The sequence below is a fragment of the Rhinolophus sinicus genome, chromosome 18, assembly GCF_057876585.1.
Source record: "Rhinolophus sinicus isolate RSI-liver-muscle chromosome 18, RSI-T2T, whole genome shotgun sequence".
In the NCBI taxonomy this organism is placed as follows: domain Eukaryota; kingdom Metazoa; phylum Chordata; class Mammalia; order Chiroptera; family Rhinolophidae; genus Rhinolophus; species Rhinolophus sinicus.
The window spans coordinates 22,888,696-22,910,877 of record NC_142518.1 but is presented as its reverse complement, the minus strand read 5'-3'; the positions used below and the strand labels follow the sequence as shown (position 1 = coordinate 22,910,877).

The 22,182-nt window shown below is 39.5% G+C and overlaps 1 protein-coding gene across 9 annotated transcripts in view; it reads left to right on the top strand.

Annotated features, from left to right (window-relative positions):
- The window catches only part of DMD (dystrophin), a 2,122,179-nt gene that overhangs the window by 1,880,808 nt on the left and 219,189 nt on the right, over positions 1–22,182 (top strand). For all 9 annotated transcript variants that reach the window (XM_074323910.2, XM_074323908.2, XM_074323912.2 and 6 more), the window contains one exon: positions 1,843–1,921. In XM_074323910.2, the coding sequence (XP_074180011.2) occupies positions 1,843–1,921 (79 nt within the window). The remainder of the gene's footprint in view (positions 1–1,842; positions 1,922–22,182) is intronic.

The following is a 22,182-nucleotide window of genomic DNA, read 5'->3' as shown; positions in this document are numbered from 1 at the left end:
CATACTGTTGTCCCATTTTACTGATAAGGAAAGTTAAGATTATTCACCCAGGGACATGCAGTATGCACTCAGTATCAGTGGGCATTGTTTATTTTCCCATATCTATCTGTCTCCCTCTTTCTCTCTCGCTTTATCTCTCTCTCTCTCTCTCTCTCTCTCTCTCTCTCTCTCTCTCTCTCTCTCTCTCTCACACACACACACACACACACATTTATCCATCAGTTTGGTCAACTAGTCATTAAACAAAGATTTACTACTACTTACTATGTGCAGAGTTCACTGAATCCTGCAGGAGGGAGGGTGGAGAGGAAAGATAAGCAAGGAATGGTCCCTGCTATCAAGGAGTTCACAATCCATTGCGGGAGATACTCATCTCAGCATAACTAAAATGGATGATACGCTAGAAGTGTTCCAAGTATAAAGCATGTGCTTTGAGAATGCTGAGGAAGCAATCACTTCTTACCTAGGGGATTGGAAAATAAGCATAAAAACATATAAAAAGCCTGGAACTGGGAGAGAAGGAGGATAAGAGCATGCCAGAGAGAAGGAGCAGCACAAACATTTCACACCAGTGTTATATTAGCTGGAATATCACAGGACAGGCAGATAGTGTTTAACTGGAGTACAGGGTCGTAAGACTGGGAAGGTAGCTTTGAAATGTTCTTCATGCTTTTGTGTGCATAACAATGAAGCAAACCCTGCATTTTTTGAAACTCTACTTGGTTTTCCAAATATTTCGGCCAAGCAAAGATGGGCAAGGCTAGGGAGAAAGTGAAAAAAAGGAGATTGTTCTAGACGTATGCTAGATAATTAACATTGGAAGGTGAGAGTTGGCTTTGGACCAGTCTACCTAAGCCACTTGTGTGGTAAGTTTAAGACCTATTTTACCTCTTGGGAATTATCCACACCAAAGGAGCAAGCCCACTCCGGGTCTGGTGGCTCTGGACAAGTACTGACCAAACCGCAGCTTAGCATGGGCTATTGAGAACCAAGCCAAGATCCAATATTATGGAGCTAGGATGCGTGGGGCCGCCACTAATATCTGGTTGGCAAAATGCCACATGACAAAGTATACCATTCACCCATAAAACTCTTCCTTTTTTTCCCCACCCAGAATAGAATTTACTAAGCTATCAGGATATTGTGTCAATATGTTATAGAAAACCTAAGAAGAAAAAAAAATGGTAATTTTTACTCCATGCCATCTAAAGATATACTTCCTAGTAACTTCAAAGTCCACTAAAAAACTGAAATCTGAAAATTTCTTTCATCTCACTATCCACCCTGTATTTACCCTAAATTTAAGCCTTGCCTCTATTTCTTTGATACTTAAGTACTAATGAAGTATTGGTTACTTATTATTAATGATTAATTATCACTCAATGATCCATTAATTATCAATCAATATTATTGCAAAAAACATTCGTCAAAAACAATAGACTGATTAAGATAAAGTATGTCATTTCTGAGGTCCTTCAGTCACCTAATATAAGAGTGAATGGCAACCTCCCTAACTTTCTCGTGAAAGATTTAGAGTTTGCATTTTTGATGGTACTAATTGGAGCAGTAAGTTCATTTGTGGCTGCCATTGAGTAGAGTGCTTTAAAAAAATCTCATTTTAACATTGTCAAGATTGCAGATCTTTTTTGTTTAGCCTTGATTTGATAACAATGGGTCTTGGAGGCTATATACAATAAGCAGATATTAAAACCAGGGTTCTAACTTGTTGCTTTAGTGTTCCAGCCTTAGAGGCACAAAAGATCTTACCACAAGGATACACTGTTTTCATTGTTCCTCATTGTATATGATAAGGGAACATCATTTCTCTCCTCTTCCTCCCAGGTGGCCGTCGAGGACCGCATCAGGCAGCTGCACGAAGCTCACAGGGACTTTGGCCCGTCGTCCCAGCACTTTCTTTCCAGTAAGTTGGTGTCACCTTTCATTGCTTAACCTCTTCATTGTATCTTGGTGGCTAAGAAATTAGTTGAATTACAGTCATCTCTGCCAAATGCACTGGAGGCATAAATCATCCTGAAAGATAACTTGGTGGGTGAATTCCCAAGGTTAGGAAGAGGAGGACCAATTAGATCATTTTGTCCAGACTTCACCAAATCCGTAATTGTCTCCTGCAGTGTATTCTCAAGTGCTAACTTGGATAATATTTTTGAGTCTTTAGTTCTGCTTATAGCAGTTCACTTCATACCACTGGTAATTGTGCTAGCATATAGTTATGATGTAATAATTCAACATCTATTACTATGAATCTATAATTCTTTATCTCTATAAATACTCCCTGCTTCCAAATTAGAACCTCAGCCTGTTATGTTTCCTTCTCCTAACTATTCTTACCGCTTTTATCCTTGACCTCTATTCATTATTTTCATTTTCCAGTTTTACTATTTTATTGTTTTTATAATTAATTATATTTTATACATATTCTTAATTAACATTGTATTTTTAATAATTAATACTAGAGGAACAGCCTTAGTTAACTGAAAGTTTAATAGTGGAACAGCCTATTAATATAATAATCCATATTAAATTGTCACGTTCCTGTTTTCTTCTGACTAATGTTGTTCATTTATACCACTCTTTCTTTCATTACAAAAGTATATACGTTGAGTTTTTTTGGTATTTAAAAAGCCATACTTCTACCATATGGAGTTAACATATGATAACATTTTGACGTTATTTGTTCTGGTCATACACGAGTATTAGGAGGGTTTAACCATCATTTTAAGGCAATTACTTTGGGCCTGGCAATGTTACAAATATGAACTAATGTCATCTATCAGGTAGATATAGCAACCTATCGGTAGATACCATTATTGTACCCATTTTAAAGATGAAGACACTGAAGCACACCCTCACACAGCTAGCAAGTGATAGAGCCAGGATTCAAACCCAAGAAGTTGGCTTCAGCATCTGTGTCTTTAACCACCACACTGGACTGTCTCTTACTTAATTTACATATGTTATAGAAAGGAAGTCATTCTATATGATCTCCCTTCATTCTTCTGATTTCCTTTATTGCCATTTTCTAGTCCTTTCTTTACCACTTTCCATAGATAAATAAAAAGATCCATGCTCACAAACATTTTAAAGTATTTGTCTAGATGCTTTCACGTGTCTCTCCAGTTGGCCATTACCTTTTACAACAAAAATTCCTAGACGGTGGTTGTCCTGTCTTTTTGTTATACACTGACAAAGTATTAAGTAAGGAGTTGTCTTATTGTCTGACTGGGTCTAACCTTATTATTTGTATGCAGTTGTTATTTGAACAGTATCACACATGCTTCGGAGGTGCCAAGAAAAAAAGAGGCAGGTTAAAACAGTGCACGTAGTTGAGTGGGATTATGATGGCTTTTAGGAATGGCTCTAGAACAATTCGAAGCCCTGCAGATTTTGTCTTTTGTATTTTTCTAAATCTCTGGTCTGCTTAAGTTGCCTTGGTGGCAGCTATTCTGTTCTATTTCTTTGAGATTAAATGCAATAACATACTTGCAATTGACTTGTAAACGATAAATAAAAATATTACTATTATGAATCTTAATTACTCCTCAGACACTATATATATTCATTCATCCTTCATTCTTTCTGCATGCCCCACCTGAATTCCCATGTCTTCCCATTAAAACCTATTCTCAGAAAAATGATATGTTATACTCATTTAACCCAGGTGACAGGTAAAGTTTAATGTGTACTTCTCCTGGGTTATTTGCATTTTAATAGGGTGAAAAGCCATAAACGTGAGGAATGGCTCTCTGGTGGTAGAACATCAGCCATAATCTCTGAGCTGTGAGGAAAGAAATTTGAGGGGCCACGTGGAGCATCCTCACACCTTTCGAACCATATCACACAGGTGCCCACTTCCAGAAAGGTCAGACCTCAAGAAACAGATACTGATAAAGACACTGAGCTACCTGCCTAAATGGAGCTATCCCTGGAAGTCACCAATTTCTTGGATACTCATGTGGAATATCAATATATGCTTAGAAGCGTTGCTTACAGATATCAAAAAAATACCAATTTGCTTTAAGGGGTAGTTGCGAAATAGGACAATCAGACTGAAGACTAAATAAAGATTGTTTCTTTATGTTCTCCTTTTTTTAAAATTACAAAGGTAATGTATGTCTCTGAATGAAATTTTGGAAAGCAGAGTAAAACAAGGAAAGAAAAAGTATATGTAGTTCCACCACTATTAAAAAATGTGTTTTATAAACTTTCTGTCTTTCTCTCAGGCTGTGTGTGTGTGTGTGTGTGTGTGTGTGTGTGTGTGTGTGTGTGTGTGTGTTCAGATGCTCTTTTTCTCTTTTAAACCAAACAAGGATAAAGACACAACACAGTTTTATGACCTGTTTTTTTTTCCCTTAGAACTACAATAAAAATACTTTCGTGTATATAAATGTTCTTCTACAGAGTAATTGTTTTAATGGCTGTGTAGTATTCCCTTCTGTGGCTGTACCAGACTTACCAAGACAATTCTGAATCACTCAGTATTAAGCTTATTTCAGATTTTTCACTAGTATATTGGAAATTGTGACTCACGTTTTTTGTATATCTTTATAAACACCTCACATGCTTCCTATAAGATAAATGCCTAAAAACGAAACTGCTATGTGAAACGAAGTTTATGTCGGTAAGGCTTTTGATGTGTGCTGCCAAATGACCTGTAGAAAGTTGCACCAGAAATTGGGTGCACCATTAAAACCGTATTTGAGGCAAGGCATCTCTGAAGTCACTTATCTGCTGTTAAATTGTGTTCTATAAAAGAAAAACAGCTTCCCCTCAAAAACAAATGAAAATATGTTTGGGAAAATACCACTAAGGGCATATTAAATGAGTTTGAATTGGTAAATGTCTAGTAATTTGCTTCCAGGATGCTCGAAATAATATTAATAATACGGTGATTTCGGAGGTTTAGAAATTACCAAAAAAAAGAAAAAGAAGGATGAACCACAAACTGCACCCCCCCAAAAAACATGCTCAGTTTCCATCTCTCTCTTCATTCTCTCTCTCCTCTCTCTCTCTCTCTCTCTCTCTCTCTCTCTCTCTCTCTCTCTCTCTCTCTCTCACACACACACACACACACACACACACACACACACACACACATACACACATTCCCTTTGAAAATTACGTTACCAACTGTCTTTGTTTTTTATCAGTAGAGAGAGGCAGCCTTTTACTAAAGAAAAGTATTCACTGTTTCTTCTTGGTGGCCCAGTCTCTACTTGTTAAAGAAGTTGTTTCTTTTATCTTAGATTTGAGAGAAAATGAGAAGAGAATCATTGTAAAATATGACCCTTATCCATTGATAGACATTAACTTGTGTTTAATTCTAGATTTAGTATTCTACCACTTCTAATTGACTTCTGCAACTTAAACCAACAAAAAGGAGAAATTCTAATAGTGTCATTTTAAATTATAATTTTAAAATATTATTATATTTTGGATATATTACAATATGCATATATTTGGAAGGTACAGTGTCAGCCTCTTCATATGCATATGTCAATGACCAAGAAAGTGCTATAGTATTCATTGGCACACTAGTCTGAAAATTGTCCCTTTTTTGTTCTTCTCAAGAATCTAAGACCTTTAAAAAAAAGAGTTTAAGATTTTTTTCCTGGCCCTTTTCTCAATTCTCTGGGCTTCTGTTCTAAATTTCACTTTTCTCCCAAAGAAGGAAAACTATAGATTGGGGTAAAGGTAGAAATCTTTCTGTAACAGTAAAAAGAATTTATAGTTGTCTTAATATTTTACAAGTTCTAGAATTCCCGAAAGGAGCATTTCCAAGCCTAGTCCCTGAGAACATTATTGTTCTGTATGGTGTTAATACCTCTCCCTTGAAAGTAGTTCTGGGGTCAATAAGATTGGGGAAAGCACTAGGTTATCAAGACAAACGAGTTTCTTTCCTGTTGGAATTCTTGGAAACTTTAATATACTTTGAGACTCCAAATGGGGAGAGAGTAGCAGTTTGTCTCCAAACTTTATGTGACTATGGAAGCCTTTTTCAGGCACGCCAATTAATTTCTCACTGAACATGCCCTGCAACATAGTATGGAAATCTTTGCCCTAAAGTGGTATTTGCCAAATGGTTTCATGGCAAAAACTTTCTGCCGAAGGTAGTAAGAACATGATACACATTGAAAAGAAAATGAGTATTTTGAAGTCAAATGGGTCAACTCTCTTTTTCCTGAGGTTTCCAATCCTACCCCACCCAGGATGCTGTGCAATTGCCTAGCTAGAGAGAGATTTCGAGAGTTTTTGTATGAATTGTTTTCAAACTACTCATTAGCAAATCCTGAAATCAGTTTAATGACTTGCAACCAACCTTTTTTTTTTTAACGGAATGGAATAGAATGGACTAGAAATTATCAGAGTACATTGCACAAGCAAGGTTAAGCGTTGTTTTAACACTTTTGTTTCAGGGGTGTGTGTGTGTGTGTGTGTGTGTGTGTGTGTGTATACTGTCGCAGTGCAAAATGTTTTCCTTCTGTGGGTTGCAGTGATAAAAGTTTGAGAGACGCTGAACTACTCCAGCCCTGCCCCTATTTTACAGATTGCAAAATAGGTGTAGAAAGGTCAAATGGTGTAACTAAGGTCACAGGGTTGGTTCTAATGGATCTGGGACTGGAACCGAGTTTCCAGATTTCGCAGCCACACCCCACACCGCCTTACTCACTAAGAACAGACATCCAGGCCAGTGACTCCCTAGTGCACCTGATATTGCCACAGGTATTTTCTCTCTTCTATGCCTCTTGGTCTGGGCCATACTAAATTGATTTGCAGTGCCTGAATTTTTCTCTCAAGGCCTTTGGGCCACGTGTCATCTCACCAATGGTATATGTGATATTGATTAAGAGTACAGGCTCTGGAACTAGACTGACTGGATTCAAGTACTGGCTCAGATACTGAATCTCTTTATCCTTCATCTGCAAAATGGGAGTAATAGTAACATATTTCATCAATTTTAAGGCACACTCCCCCATCCATGTTTTAACAGCTCTGTGATCAGAATGCACCTTATGACCAATGGGGTTTCGAATTCAATGAAATATGTTAATATTATTTCAGAGGGTTATAGTGAAGATCAGTTAATATGTAAAACCCTTAGAATAGTGCTTAGCACATAGTAAGTGCTATACAAGTGTTTGCTATTAATATCAGCATTGTTGTCGTTATTACTATCAACTTGATAGCATAATGTGGTATCTTAGTCAAACTAAACAGGAAAGTATCATTTATTTATTTATTTTATTTAAGATTTTTTTTTTTTAATTGGGGAAGGGAAACAGGACTTTGTTGGGGGAACAGTGTGTACTTCCAGGACTTTTTTTTTCCAAGTCAAGTTGTTGTCCTTTCAGTCTTAGTTGTGTCAGCTCCAGGTCCAGTTGCTGTTGCTAGTTGCAGGGGGCACTATCACCCCTTGTGGGACTCGAGGAGTTGAACCAGCAACCTTGTGGTTGAGAGCCCACTGGCCCATGTGGAAATCGAACCGTCAGCTTTTGGAGTTAGGAGCATGGAGCTCCAACCACCTGAGCCACTGGGCCGGCCCCTGAAAGTATCATTTATTATCTTGAGTTTAATTTTCAGTGTAAGTATCTCCTCTCTTCTCCAAAGATGTTTTTCACGAATCCGATCAGAAAGTCCAGTGTTTTGCACATTATAGGAACTCGATAGGTATTTGTGTAACTAATGAACAGATGAATAATCAATAGGTAGACCCTGATCTCTGTAAGAACAGGATCGTTTTAGTCTTGTTGACAGTTATATTCTCTACTACCTAACATGGTATCTGGTACTTGGTAGATGTTCAATAAAATCATTTACAGAATGAATTGCCTTATACCCCTCAAAAAAAAGAAGAGGTAAATTTCCTCTTGACATTGATAATACACAGTGGCATGAGATTTTGCATAGTAATTATCACATAGTAGACAATAAATAATGAGACCTTTTATGTTTTTTTCTCAGCAAGGACTAATAGCATTCAGAACTTTGCATGGTCCTTTTTATAAAATTCTACTGTGCCATGTAATATATTAAGGGGAAAAAACTGACTTCAACGTTACAACATGATCACAACTATATTGGAAAATAAAATAGAAACAGAGGAAAGTACACATAAAGAAAAGGCTGAAAATAGAATACATCAAAATGCAAACAACTATTGTGTTTTTCTTTCTTTTTATTTTTGCAGACTTTTTTGTGATAAGCAGGTATTACTTTTATAATGGAAAAAAAACAATAAAAGAAAACAATTTTATTCTCTAGCTTTTAACCCAGTGACCTCTTGCAGTATTAAACTCCGTTGATGGTTATGGAACTCCATAAGACAAATTTCCTTTTTACTATTTGTTCTGAATTTAAAAGCTGTGAGTTTCATTGAGGGATCTTGTTCTCAGGTTATGAGACCACTGTAAAAAGAAAGAACTGATCAGTTACTTCCTGCAGGCTTTATAATCGTAACTGCTTTAATCAGCTCCCTGGTTAAGTTTTCTGTCTTGTTAAAGTAACCCAAGTGTTTACAGTTTCCCCTTGCTACATAAGGCTAAAAAGTTTGTTACCATCTTGAAAGTTGCCAGAACACACCCCAACTCCCCCTACTCACACACTTAGTTAAAAAAGGTAGGGGGAAAAACTTTAAGCACATCTAATAATTGCTGACATTTCACTTAACAGTGCTGTAATCTATGCTACCATTATCCTCAGGGGATGGATGAATTTGAAATAGGAGTGGGCCAATAATTTAAAGTTTCAGATCGGCTTAAAGAAGTTATCATGATAAAAGTCAGGAAGTAGCTTGTAGGTACAACGCGAGATGATTTTCAGCCTACAGCTCTCTATCAGGTAAAAATCTCAGGGCAAAATAATTTGGGCTAATTGCTTCAGTCATGTGCTGCCCAGGGTGTTGGGAAATTTGGGACAAATGCTGTCTAACCCATCAGTGATGCTGGTAATGCCTCCATAAATTCATCGAGAGCCTTTCAGATGCCCACAAAAAGCAGTCACAGTGATAATAATTACATTCTTTTCTCAAAACCTATTTCTGTGGCTCTTTCTCCTTGAGCTCAAATATACATTCTCCAATAAAACCTTAGCTTTGTTTCAAGGCATCCTTAGTAACAAAATTTAGCATCGTTGGTCCCATATATGCATTCATTTGCGCTTAGGAAAGTTCTCAATTTCTGCTGTGGGAATTTGTGTGCCGGAGCTGGTTTATACTGGCTCTAAGGAACCAATTGTTAAATATACAGAAATTGTGAGCTGGTTGTGAAACCGACCTTTGGTAGCTTGAAATCATCTATAGTGGGACTATTTACCCCACACACACACACAAAAATGGCAAATACTACAAATCGATGCTAGCTTGATTGATTGATTGATTGATTACTGATTGATTTTTTGCCTAGCAGAACACTGCCAAATTTATTTATGTTATTCATTATTAAGATCACCCAAAAGCTCAGGATCCAAATATCTATCTTCCTTAGGTAGAATAACCACTGTTCCTCATTGGTCTGGGATGTTCTTTAGCACTGAAATTCCCACATCTCAGGAAACCACCTCAGCCTTAGCATTACAAGGATGGTTGGTCACCATAGCCTTAGGGTAAACCTCCATGAGAATACAGCACTACATGGAGATTCTCAAACAAGTAATTTATCAGGAAAGCAGGCGAAGGAGAGTGAGAGAAGCAGGGTAAGGTGTGGGAATGCTGTTCAGGGAGTAAAACTAAGCAATGGGGTAGAGACTAACTTCAGCCCGATCACACAGGGAGCTCTGGAGCACCCCCTGAACCCCAGAGTTGGCCCCGTTTTGAGGCAAGGGAGCTGGGCTTTTGCTGCCCAATGTCATTGGCTACGGATTTCTGGGGAGTAGGGGACAGCAAGGCAGTTCCCATTTCACTGAGGGAGGCTCTCTGGAGTTGGGAGCAATGGACCCATCTCAGCTAACACTCACAGCAGCTAGAGATGAGTATGCCAATGGATAAAGGGGATCTGAGTGGGACACCAAAAGCATTAACTTCTCCCAGACTTCATGAAGCTACTGTGATAATCTGTGATAATCATAATCTGGCTTTAGAGCTAAACGGGGACACATAGCTTGATAGCTAAGCACCACTCCTTCATCACATACCTGCGTGGAAATTAGTCTGCTGACATGGCAGAGATGAAGCAAATTCCTGTTTCGTTCTTATTTTGTCTTCCGCATCGTGACAGATTCCACTGGGCCACCTGGGAACCTAGGAAAGGGAAACCAGCACCATCATTCTGAATCAGTTTCATGACACATGGGCACTTTTTAGCGGAATGCTGGCTCTGAAAGGCATATTTTTACACTTCCCAGAAAATGAAGGCATTTGTAAGTTTGGCCTAGGGTAGTGTTTTGTCATCTGTCCCAAAATATAAAGCTTTTTGCACAACCGAAATGGTGGAATCACATCCCTGTGGGCAAAAATCATTACTTTCGTTTTTCCATTTGGATGTTTTCCATTTGCAGAGCACCACCAGTTTGGGATTCCAAAATACTTTGTAGTGAGAACTTGGAGGTGAAGACAAAAGGCATTTTGTTCTTTCGTAGACTTACATAAAGTGTTCCTGGTTTAAAAACCATACTCTTGAATTTTTTAATATACTTTCAGATATCAGCAATGAAAATCATCTTGATTTCAGTTCTACCACAGATACTGCTGTGTTATGAGCTGTGTCTCCTTAAAGCTATAAGGAACAGGGATAGGCCTAGGTGATGAGGGGTCTTTTAAGGACACATGGAAACATAAGGAAGGACAGGGAACAACAGTCACCATGAAGCATATGTTTGCTTCTCTCTGTTTACGCTTTAGCTGCTACAGACTTCAGACTATCACAGTATAATACCTACTCTCTCCTCTCTACTTTCTCCTTACTCATAGTTCTACTGCCTTGCGACGTTCACTCTCCATCTTTTTCACTTCCCCACCTCTCTACCATCTAGATTTCTATGTATTACAGTCAAGCTCTCCAAGAAAGAGTATCTGATTGGGTCAGCTATTTACTATCTATTTAAGATTAAGGCCACCTCATAGGCCACAAGCCAGACTGTAAACCAGTCTTTCTTGACCTGGACATAAATGACTTTTGGGGCCAGATAACTATTTATTGGGGGGACTGTCCTGTGCATGGTAGGATGTTCAGCAACATCCCTGGCTTCTACCCACTACATGTCAGTATACCCCCCTCCCTCAGTTCTGACAACCACAAATGTCTCCAGATATGGTCATGTGTTCCCTGGAGGGCAAAATTGTCCCTGGTTGAGAACTACTCCTATATACCAACCCCAGGACAATGTGTGGCCATGGCAATGGGGTCAGGTGGAACACTCACCAGAATGACCTATGTCTGAGGAATCATTTGAGACTACTTTTGTACACTCCCAGGACACCTTCAATGAAGAGGGGTATCCTCAGCAGACAACCTTCCGCTGTCTGTTTCTTCACGAATTGCCTTACCTGCCTCTCCCAGGATCACCCCTCTTCCAATGACAGCTTCTACTCAATGCAGGAGTATAAAGAGCTGGCCGTTTTGACCCAGTTCAAGAGAACTCTAACATTCTAGTTCAAGAGTTCCCGCAGGGTTGACTAAGACTGTCCATGTGCCCCTATCCCAGCTTGCCTGTTCCTCTCGCCATTCCTGCTTCCTTTTCCCTTTCACAGGTGTTGATCCCAAGGGCACACCTTACTAAATATCCTGCTCTCTAAACTTTGTCTTATAGCCTGCTTCCAGGGGAACCCAATCTGTGAGGAGTCAAGGTAACTGACATTTAGAAGCATCTGAGGGAAAGGCATTGCAACAGGCTCCATCTAGTCACTGACTAATGTGATTTACTCTTGCTTTCATAATGAGGTTGACGCTTTTGCCCAGTATATGTAGTGAGGATCATTATTTAAGGTGTGTGACCTCACGATCTCCATCAATGAATGGGTAAGGACTTTGGGGACAACATAAAATCACGTCAGCCTCTTGCCTTACGCCTGAAGCTCAGCAGCATACATACCAGTGAGAGGCAAGCGTTACAAGGAAGGCTAGTTGGTAAAACAGATCATTAAAGGAAATGGGGGGTCGGCCGGATGGCTCAGTAGGTTAGAGTGCAAGCTCTGAACAACAGGGTTGCCGGTTCGATTCCCACATGGGCCAGTGAGCTGCGCCCTCCACAACTAGATTGAAGGACAACTACTTGGAGCTGATGGGCCCTGGAGAAACACAGTGTCCCCCAATATTCCCCAATAAAATATATTTTAATTAATAAATAAATAAATAAAGGAAATGGGTTTGCATGTGAAGACCCTAAAGGTGGAAGGCATGCGTTGCTCTTTTTTATTTTTTATTTCATGCATTTAACACCTTGCAGATTAATGCAGGATATGCTTTGATAGAATGAATAACTGGGCACTCTAAAGGTTATTCCCACTCTAATACAATAGGGAAGAACTTAAGCTGGTGCCTACTCTAATGTCTTGAAAGAGTTCTGAGCTTCACTTTATTTGCAACCAGCTAAGAATTGATGCATTGTGTCACTCAACAAATGTCTTTGCAATGACCAATATAGGTCAAACTCTGTTCTAGGTACTGGGGAAACAGCAGTAAATAAAGAAAATTCTTCTGTCACGGGGCTTCAATTTTAATAGGAGAAGTCAATCGGGCCATGGTTAAGTTTGATGAAGAATAAAGCAGACTAGAAGTGATAGGGGAAAGGAACTCTTTAGATGGGGTAGTCAGGGTGGTGACACTTGAGTAGAGTAGTGAGGGAGCAAGCCATACACATGGGGGGCTGGGCAAAGGAATCCAGGAAAAGAAACAGTAAATGCAAAGGCCCTGAGATGGGAGCATGGCTTAAAGGGTTTAAGGAACAACTAGGAAGCTAGCATGACTGAAGCCAAGGAAGCCAGATGGTGAATGACAGGAGATCCATGACCAACCAAGAGCCAGACCACGTAGGGTCTTGTTGACTATGGTTAAAAGCCTTTGGAACTTAGTAAGAAAGGAAGACTTAGGAGGGCTCTGAGCTAAGAAGCGACATATGACTTAGTGTGCCTGTTAGCGTGCATTCATTCATATATTTACTAACAAATACTAGGTACGTGGAATAAGAAGATGGGAAAGACAGAATCCTGGCCTTGGGACACTCAAATTCTAACCAAAAGATTCTTTAAAAATTCATGACCATCTACTGTTGTGGTAAATAGCGGGTGTCGTAAGAGTAGAGTGGAAGGAGGAATTAACTCTACAGAGAAGGAAATGAGATGTTCTGTATAGACTAGTATTAATGTACATTGTGCCTGAGGCGACACACAAATCCAAGGTAGAGAATATTTCATCTGATAGGAATCTAACAAAGACTGCTTCTGATTGCTTGGCCCTTGATTTCACTTAGCAAGGGTCACAAGATATATTTGGCGGTAAGAATCAGGTTCTCCCTTCTACTTAGTCATTTTATATGATGAATATTCCCCTTTCCAATTTTACATGTCACCTCCTTAGAGCCCTTTTGTCCAGAAAAGGGATTTCTTATGTAGGTATGTATGTATGTATAATGAGTATAAATATAGGTTTTAGAAAAGGCTAATGTTTTCATGAGCTAGAAATAGGCAGATGAGAAAGAGAATAATTGAAAGATTAGTCAACATGGGGGTAATTTGACTCGAAAAGAGAAAATATGAGCAGGAAATGTCTGGGGAAAAATTAGAAGAGGAATAGAATGGAATGAGGTCATTTATGGTGTGAGTTAAGGACAGAAGGGATTTATTCTCAAAAGGTAAAAAGTGAGAGTTCATGTTGTGGAACTTGACCTAGACCAGCTGTCAAAGGAAAGAGACCGATTCAAAGGACCTCGCCCAGGAGGTCTGGAGTAGATACATCTATTAAAGGTGTCAAGGGAAGACGGAACGTTTTGAACCAAATCTTCAGTGATTCCTGGAGTCCAACACAAAAGCTCACTAGAAACCTTGCTATCTTAGGGCAAAATAAAGGACAACAAGGCTTATGTCTTAAACAGGACAGATCCCATAATTCCTCTAACATGAACCAACCACACTAATTTACATAGAAAAAAAGAAGATAGTACATTTGGTAATGGGAAATTTAATTCAAAAATCAGAAGTAAATATAGAAATCAAAGTGAAACTGTCTTGTTTTACTTCTTTATAAAACTTCTTAGCTATTTATTTCAAATTCCTAAGCAATACTAATATAAAATAATAAAACATGGTTGACTTGCATACTTGACAGCGGCAGCAGAATGCCAAAGGAAGATCTGTCTCCTTTCATGTTTTACTACTCTGAGAAATGCACAAAATTTTTTAAGAGTCAGAAAATGGCTGCAAGAGGGGGAAGAGGGATTATTTATTGGTGTTGTTTTCTGGGCCCGCGCCTTGGTGGTTAATAGACAATTTAACTCAGAACCATACAGTCTCTCTCATCTGGCTGGTTAACCTGGGATTCCTCACACTGGCAGTAAGTTAGTTAATGGAATAAGTACCTGATAACTCACTACATTAATCGTGATGATGATGATGATGATGATGACGACGATGACGATGATGATGATAGGGGTAGGAACAGGAATAAAAAAAAATATTGAGCACTTTCTTTTTTTTTTTTTTTTATTGGGGAAGGGAAACAGGACTTTATTGGGGAACAGTGTGTACTTCCAGGCCTTTTTTCCAAGTCAAGTTATTGTCCTTTCCATCTTAGTTGTGGAGGGTGCCGTTCAGCTTCAAGTTGTTGTCCTTTCAGCCTTAGTTCTGGAGGGCGCAGCTCAGCTCCAGGTCCAGTTGCCATTTCTAGTTGCAGGGGGCACAGCCCACCGTCCCTTGCGGGAGTCGAACCAGCAACCTTGTGGTTGAGAGGACGCACTCCAACCAACTGAGCCATCTGGGAGCTCAGCAGCAGCTCAGCTCAAGGTGCCATGTTCAATCTTAGTTGCAGGGGGCAGAGCCCACCATCCCGTGCGGGACTCGAGGAATTGAACTGGCAACTTTGTGGTTGAGAGCCCACTGGCCCATGTGGGAATCGAACCGGTAGCCTTCGGAGTTAGGAGCACAGAGCTCTAACCACCTGAGCCACCAGGCCGGCCCCTATTGAGCACTTTTTGCTCTTAATACTGAGGAAGCATTTTACATGGATTAACCTGTTTGATCCTCACAACAACCCTGTAAAATAAGGTTTATTATTGTCTCCATTTCACAGAAGAGAAAACTGAGACTGGAGAAGTTTAATAACATATTCAAGTTCATACTTGTAACATTATGGATTGTCAGCTTCAGAGAAGGGGTTCCGTGGACTAGTGACTAAAGGGGGTTAACCTCATTAATCTTTGGATAATAGGAGTAGAGGAAGTGGCTAGAAACAAATGCAGGAGACTTCTGCTTGGGAATCTTTTTGTATTCTTTAATCTCTTTGATGTTCTTTCTTCTCTATCTATCTAGCTAGCTAGCTATCTCTCTATTTCTATCTCTACCTCCTCCTTTTTCCCTCCCTTCTTCTGTCCCTTAGGAGAATAAAAAACTTCTATTCTCATGCTTACGGTCTACAGGTCAACTATCGTTTAGGTGATCTAGATAAATTTTGGCTGGGAAGCTCTGCCTCAGGCTGCAGGTTGGCTGGGTTTGGCTCCAGGCTATGAATTCAGTTCATATTGTCTCTAAATGTGTTCGCTTTTGAGGCCCAGGCTGAAGGATCAGAGGCTACCTGAGGCATGTGCTCATGGCAGATCACCAGAGCACAAGAGGACAAGTGTCTGTTCTTATCGTATGTGCTAAAGCCCCATTGGCCAAAGCAAGTAACATGATCAAGCCCAAGGTCAAGGGCTAGGACCCCATGAGGCTATGGCTAAGGTATAGATGTTTAATCATTTTACAATGGAGTGAAGAACTGGGATCAGAATTCCATCTCTGCCACTCTCTTATTCCTTTCATTGCTGTCCTATTCTTAGCTCTTACTCTTATCTTGCTTTCTAAATAATGTACATCCCATCTATAGCCATTTGGTTTTTAATATCTGAGCTGCTTCCTACTGTCTGAGGTTTCAAATTTTATTTTCCTTGAAATTTCCCTGGTGCCTAATACAATACTGTTCACACAGAGAGCATTCAGCAAATGGTGCTGACTTCCTGCTATCTTTTAAATGCACATCTGGAGAGACACTAAAAGCACCTGGCAATATTGCACTGACTTGTTAGTAACCTGACTTAACCCAAATGGCCTAAAGACTATAGCCACCTTTACCCAGAGGAAAGTTCTATGGTAATACAATCAGCCAATTCTGCTCGAAATTATTCAGAAATTCCACGAGCACAATTCAGTCACAGCTCTATTTATATAGATACCTATCCTCCTACAGCTAGCCTAAAGAGGCTCGATTTCTCTCTTAATGTCCTAATAATCACAATGAGGGTCTTGGAATTTTGTGTAAGTCAGTTTGAAGGAGTATTTCTTTCATGAGCAATGCCACCAAATATTGTTTATTCAACTTCGTGGGATTTTAGAGCCAGCAGCACTAGATATTAGGTATAGCATGTGTCTCTGCGACACAGTCACCTTGCCAAGTACTTTAGTATGAACTCTGGACTTCCCATATCAAATGCAAGCCTAATCCTCTGAATGACTTGGCAATCCATTGACAATTTCCATGGTGTGGTACAGACGGTCCCTGATTTACGATGGTTCTACTTAACGCTTTTGCAACTTTACGATGGTACAAAAGTGATACATGTTCAGTAGAAACTGTGCTTCGAATTTTGAATTATGATCTTTTCCTGGGCTTGTGATATGCGGTACAATACCCCCTAGTAATGCTGAGCAGCAGCAACGAGCTGCAGCTCCCAGTTGGCCACACGATCAGGAGGGTAAGCAGCTGATACTCTACAGTGTACTGTGTTGCCAGCATTTTTTGGATATTGGGTTTTTGCATGCCATCATGTCCACAAAACACCCATCTGTGTCTTTTGCTTCTGGTGAGAAGAAAAGGAGGGCAATTCCTCTTGAGATGAAACTCGAGATAATTGCCCACCTGTAGGTTAATGTGTTTTGAGCAGGTTTAAGGTAGTCTGGGCTACTTTAAACCTTAAAGCTATGATGTTTGGTACATTAGGTGTATTAAATGCATTTTTGACTTACGTAACCCCATCGTAAGTCGAGGAGCATCTGTATTCTGTTCGCCATATGCAATGGTCTCCGAGCTTAGTGTTATCTGTCTGACAGCTCATATAATATTTACAGGTTGTTATTCGTAAGGAATTTGAGTTAGCCATAAAGATTTTCACAGCTATGGCAGACATTACAGGTCTCATTCATCACTCTCGTGACCTTCCCCTCTGGAATGTAGCCCATCTGTCTCTGCTGTTGAAATCTTTATGGAAAATCTGCCCATCTTTGAAAGTTTAGTAAGTGATCTTAAAGTTTTCATTGAATCTTTACTTTTGATGTATGCTATAGACATATAAAGCACTATTCTTTTTTTTAATTTAATGTTTTGAAGTGTTAAATTTAACTTGGCCTTTCAGTTAAATGACAGAAAACTTAATGTTGCTACAGGAACTATATGCATCCCATCAAAAGAAAATAGAAGTGTTACAGAAAGCAATTGCAGTGGGGAAATATGATATAGATACATGTACAGTCAGCGTAAATAATTACAAAAAAACTGAAACACTGTATTATAACCTTAATTATGACCTTAGGAAGTTAAAAAAAAATGTGGGAATAAGTTTTTCATGAATTTAATATTATAAAGGAAACCCTAAGCAAATTCCATAAATAAATGAATGAAATGGGCTGGTTTACAGAACAGGAGAGAGGAATGACCAACCCTCGGATGTTCCCCCTCTCTACTTGCATTCTTTTCCTTTCACGCACAACTACTTTCCTTCTATTTGTCCCCTCCTTCAACTTCTGCAATCTAGTTCGGCCTTCACCACTCTTGTGAAATTGCCCTATTGAAATCTCCAGTGATCTTGTGACGAAACACATCTTCCTCTTCTACAGCCTTAGTCCTCGGGAGCCCGTCGGGGCTCAGACCTCACTATGGCTGTCCGTCTTATGTTTCACCCACTTTATTCCGGTTTACGTATTGTTTTTTTTTGGTGGCTTTTCTATTGCCACCACCATTTCAGGGCATTCCCCCAGAATACAGTTCTCTTTTATTTATTTTTTCAGTTCTTTTTTTTTTTCCAGTTCTCTTTTAATAGCCTCCTTTCTTTAAAGAGTCCAGTGGGGATGGGGGGAGGGGGAGAGTCCAGCCATTTTCATAGCTTCAGCTATCATCCAGTACTTAAGGTCTTGTCCTTTCGCTTGAGTTTCAGTGAAAAGACCCACCTTCCAAATATTTTAACCTAAATATACAATTTTTCTGAATTTTACCTCCAAGCTTATTTATTTCTGCCAATGAAAAAACACCCAGTTGCCTAGTAACTAAGCCTTAGACGTTTAGAGTCATCTGTGACTTCTCACTTTCATTGAACACCAAATTTACTTCTGAACTAATTCTCAAACTCCACTCTCCTACCTCTAATCCATTGCATATAGTACCACAAGAGCAATCTTCTTCTCTTTTCATCATCATAATCCTCTGATTATAAAACAGTCTGTGGCCCTCTATTTCCCATTGTATCAAATATGAACTAATCTGTTCATCATTCATGCTGATGAATAGTAGACAGACGATCTAGCTAAGAATGAAGGATCTGTTCAGCAGATGCCATCGGTCTAAGCAGATGGAAATGTATAAAGAAGTACCATAAGCCTAGGCAGTTAGGTCACGTTCAAAGGCATTTCTCTCTGCATACTTTATGCTATATGTGGCACGTTAATGATAGTTAGGAGTGGGTCCAAGGGTTGAAGACAAATGCTGCCCTGTTGGGGCAGAGAGGTTGATTCTAGGATTACCATCATTCAGACAGCATGCTATAGATATGTGATTACAAACACTATTTGTATGGTGATTAACATTTTGCAAAGCAATTTCACATCTACTGTCTCATTTTATCCTGACAACGTTTGGGAAGGGAGATATCATTATTCCCATTTTGCATATAAGAAAAACAAGGCTCTTACACCAACTATACTTAAATTTTAAAAATTAGAATAATATCTGGCATATATTAGATGCTCAATAAATACTGGTTGACTAAATAAATAAAAAAGAAAATGAAGGCTTGCTTAATATCATGCAGTGATGGTGGAGTCAGGATTCAAATCCAGTTCTTCTGAATCTGTGTTTTGGACACTTTCCACTTGTTCCAGAGACTTATCAATATGCTGGATTGGACTTTGAGATAGAAAGCCAATATACTGAGTGCCTTTCTGAATTCAGAAGGTTTACAATCTATCATGGGAAGTGGGGGTGTGAGGGGCATGTTCTCAAATAATCCACTGTATCAGGCAGTATATCTAACGTGCCTTGAGATTTATACCAACTAAATGCAACTGACCTGTGGAAAATGGATTTTTCTCTTTCCACCAGGATCAATAAAGAAAGACTCCTACTGGCAGGACTATAATTTGTCTGAAACGCCTTTAAATTGTTCATAGCCTTTAATCAAATAAACATACTTCTAGGAATTTTGCTTAAGGAAATTAACAAAACGTGTGCAAAGATTTATCTACAAAGATGTTCACTGCAGACTTACTTATAAGTGAAAGACTGAAAACAGTTTGTTTGTTTTTTGCACTTTGTCCCTCCCTATTCACTTTCCACATTTCTCTGCCTTGCTCTGGGCCCTGAGAAGTTGATCTGTGTGGGCTGTATGAATGGGATCCCCAGCCCTGTAGCTTTGGATTGGCCTCAGCCAATAGAGCGCCATAGTAGGAAATGGGTAGGAAGACAGAGAATAGTTTGGAATGTTTATTCCCTAGCCTCCCTCCCAGCCTGCTTCCCTGAACCAAAGATCTTGTCACATGACCCTCTTCACCAGTGCACACGAGTTCTTGCTCATTTGGGAGATACTGGGGGCAGGGGAGGGCTCACTTGCTCTGTCCTCTTTCTCCTCCCTTTCTCCTTCCCCCTCACTCCCCATCTCTGTTCTGGTGATGGCTCTGTCTCCTTGCCCCAAAGACCTAGGGGTGGTGATGGCTCTTTTATTATTAATATGACCCCTTGTGATTTCCCTACACCCTGCACAGACCTTTGTGACCAGCCCTTTAACTAAATTCTATTCAACTTACTTAATTTGAATGTGACATGTTTCCTTCCAGGACTCTGAGTGGTACAGTCCCATTATAATACATGTTCATCTAAAACCTGATCTCATTAAATAATAATGTCCTTGGGGGCATGGAACCTCTTTCTCTACCACATCGCACCTGCCCCCACCCCTGCCACCCCATACACATTATGTATGTTCCGTAGATACCAGTTGATTGGTTTTAATGCTAGAATATTAGATGTGCTCATTGGAAAGTATCCTCAGAGACTGTAATTAAGTACAAAGTAGCAGGAACTGCGTCTGTCTTATTCACTACATTAGCACCAGCACTTTGCACAGTACCTAGTACATAGTAGGTGCTCTGTAAAAATGTGTTGCATAATGAGTGAAGTGATGTTAGGTATTGTTTTGTTTCTTTAGGAATTAGGGCTCTGTTTTTCTCTTTCAGATGAAAATAGGTCTCACCTTAGCCCTTTGGAAATTAGCTTCTCCAAAGTGATCAGATGATTTAATGTAGACATCTAAAACAGAACCAGTGGTGGCGGTTACAGATCATAGGGACACAGATTTTGACCAGAATAAGAGGAAGCTGTTGCTAATCATCACTAAAGCTACAGGAAATTCAAAAGAGCCACTCCCCCCCACCCCGCCCCCAGAATCTGGTGACAATAAAGCTGTTCAAGCAGCTCCTGGAAAATAATTTGGTGGATTTGGTGGAAATCGTGTAGAGGGTAAATTTAGATATCAGACGTAGTTTAGAGAACTCAGACTAGGTGACATTACAATCCCTTTTAAGACATATTTATTAAACATACAAACGAAACAGAAGCAGACTCATAGATACAGAGAACATTTTGATGGTTGCAAGATGGAAGGGGCATTGATGGATGGATGAAAGAGGGAAAGGGATTAAGAAGTACAAATTGGCTATTATAAAATAGTCACGGGGATGTAGGGTACAGCATCAGGAATATAGTCAATAATATTGTAATAAGTATGTATGGTATCAGATGGGTACTGGATTTATCATGGTGATCACTTCATAAGTTATATAATAGTCAAATCACTAGGCTGTAGACCTGAAACTAATATAATGTTGAATGTCAACTATAATTGAAAAATAATTATTTCAAAAAAGTACTTATTTACTCAGTTGTTTGGCAAATATATATAAACTACCTGTTGTGTACCACACATGATAAAATAGAATAATGTACAAAGACTAAACAGACCTGGTTGTAACCCCAGATGCACTTTTTTTATTCAGGAATATTGGGGAACAGTGTGTTTCTCCAGGGCCCATCAGCTCCAGGTCATTGTCCTTCAATCTAGTTGTGGGCAGCTCAGCTCCAAGTCCAGTCGCCGTTTTCAATCTTTAGTTGCAGGGGGCGCAGCCCACCATCCCATGTGGGAATTGAACCCGCAACCTTGTTGTTAAGAGCTTGCGCTCTAACCAACTGAGCCATCCGGTCGCCTCCTGGATGCACTGTTTACTAGCTGTATGACCAGGGTTAGTTTACTGATCATTTCTGAGCCTCAATGTCTTCATGTGTAAAAGGAATCACATGACTTCATAAGGTATTTGGGGGAGGGGGTTACATTAGGGAGCATAAAGTGCTCCTTAGTAGACATGCAACATGTTTGTTTTCTCCATTTCCTGAATCATCTGACTTCAGTTTGGGTAACAAATCAAAATTAGGATCTAACACTTACAGACCTAGGATGTTAGACGTGCTACTCCATGTGGATCTTAACTGTTTCATCATCTGCAAAATGAAAATAATAATACCTACCTCACAGGTCATGATGAGTATCAAATAAGCTACTTGAGGTAATTATTCAGGCACATAAGAGGTTTTTCTCCCCCCACACACCTGCTCTAGATCACGCATTCTCAATGGGAGCAATATGGCCCCCAAGGTGGTGAAAATTGGTTCCTGGGAGACAAAAAGAAAATCTTACTTTTTTATGTAAAGCACAGATACATATAAAATA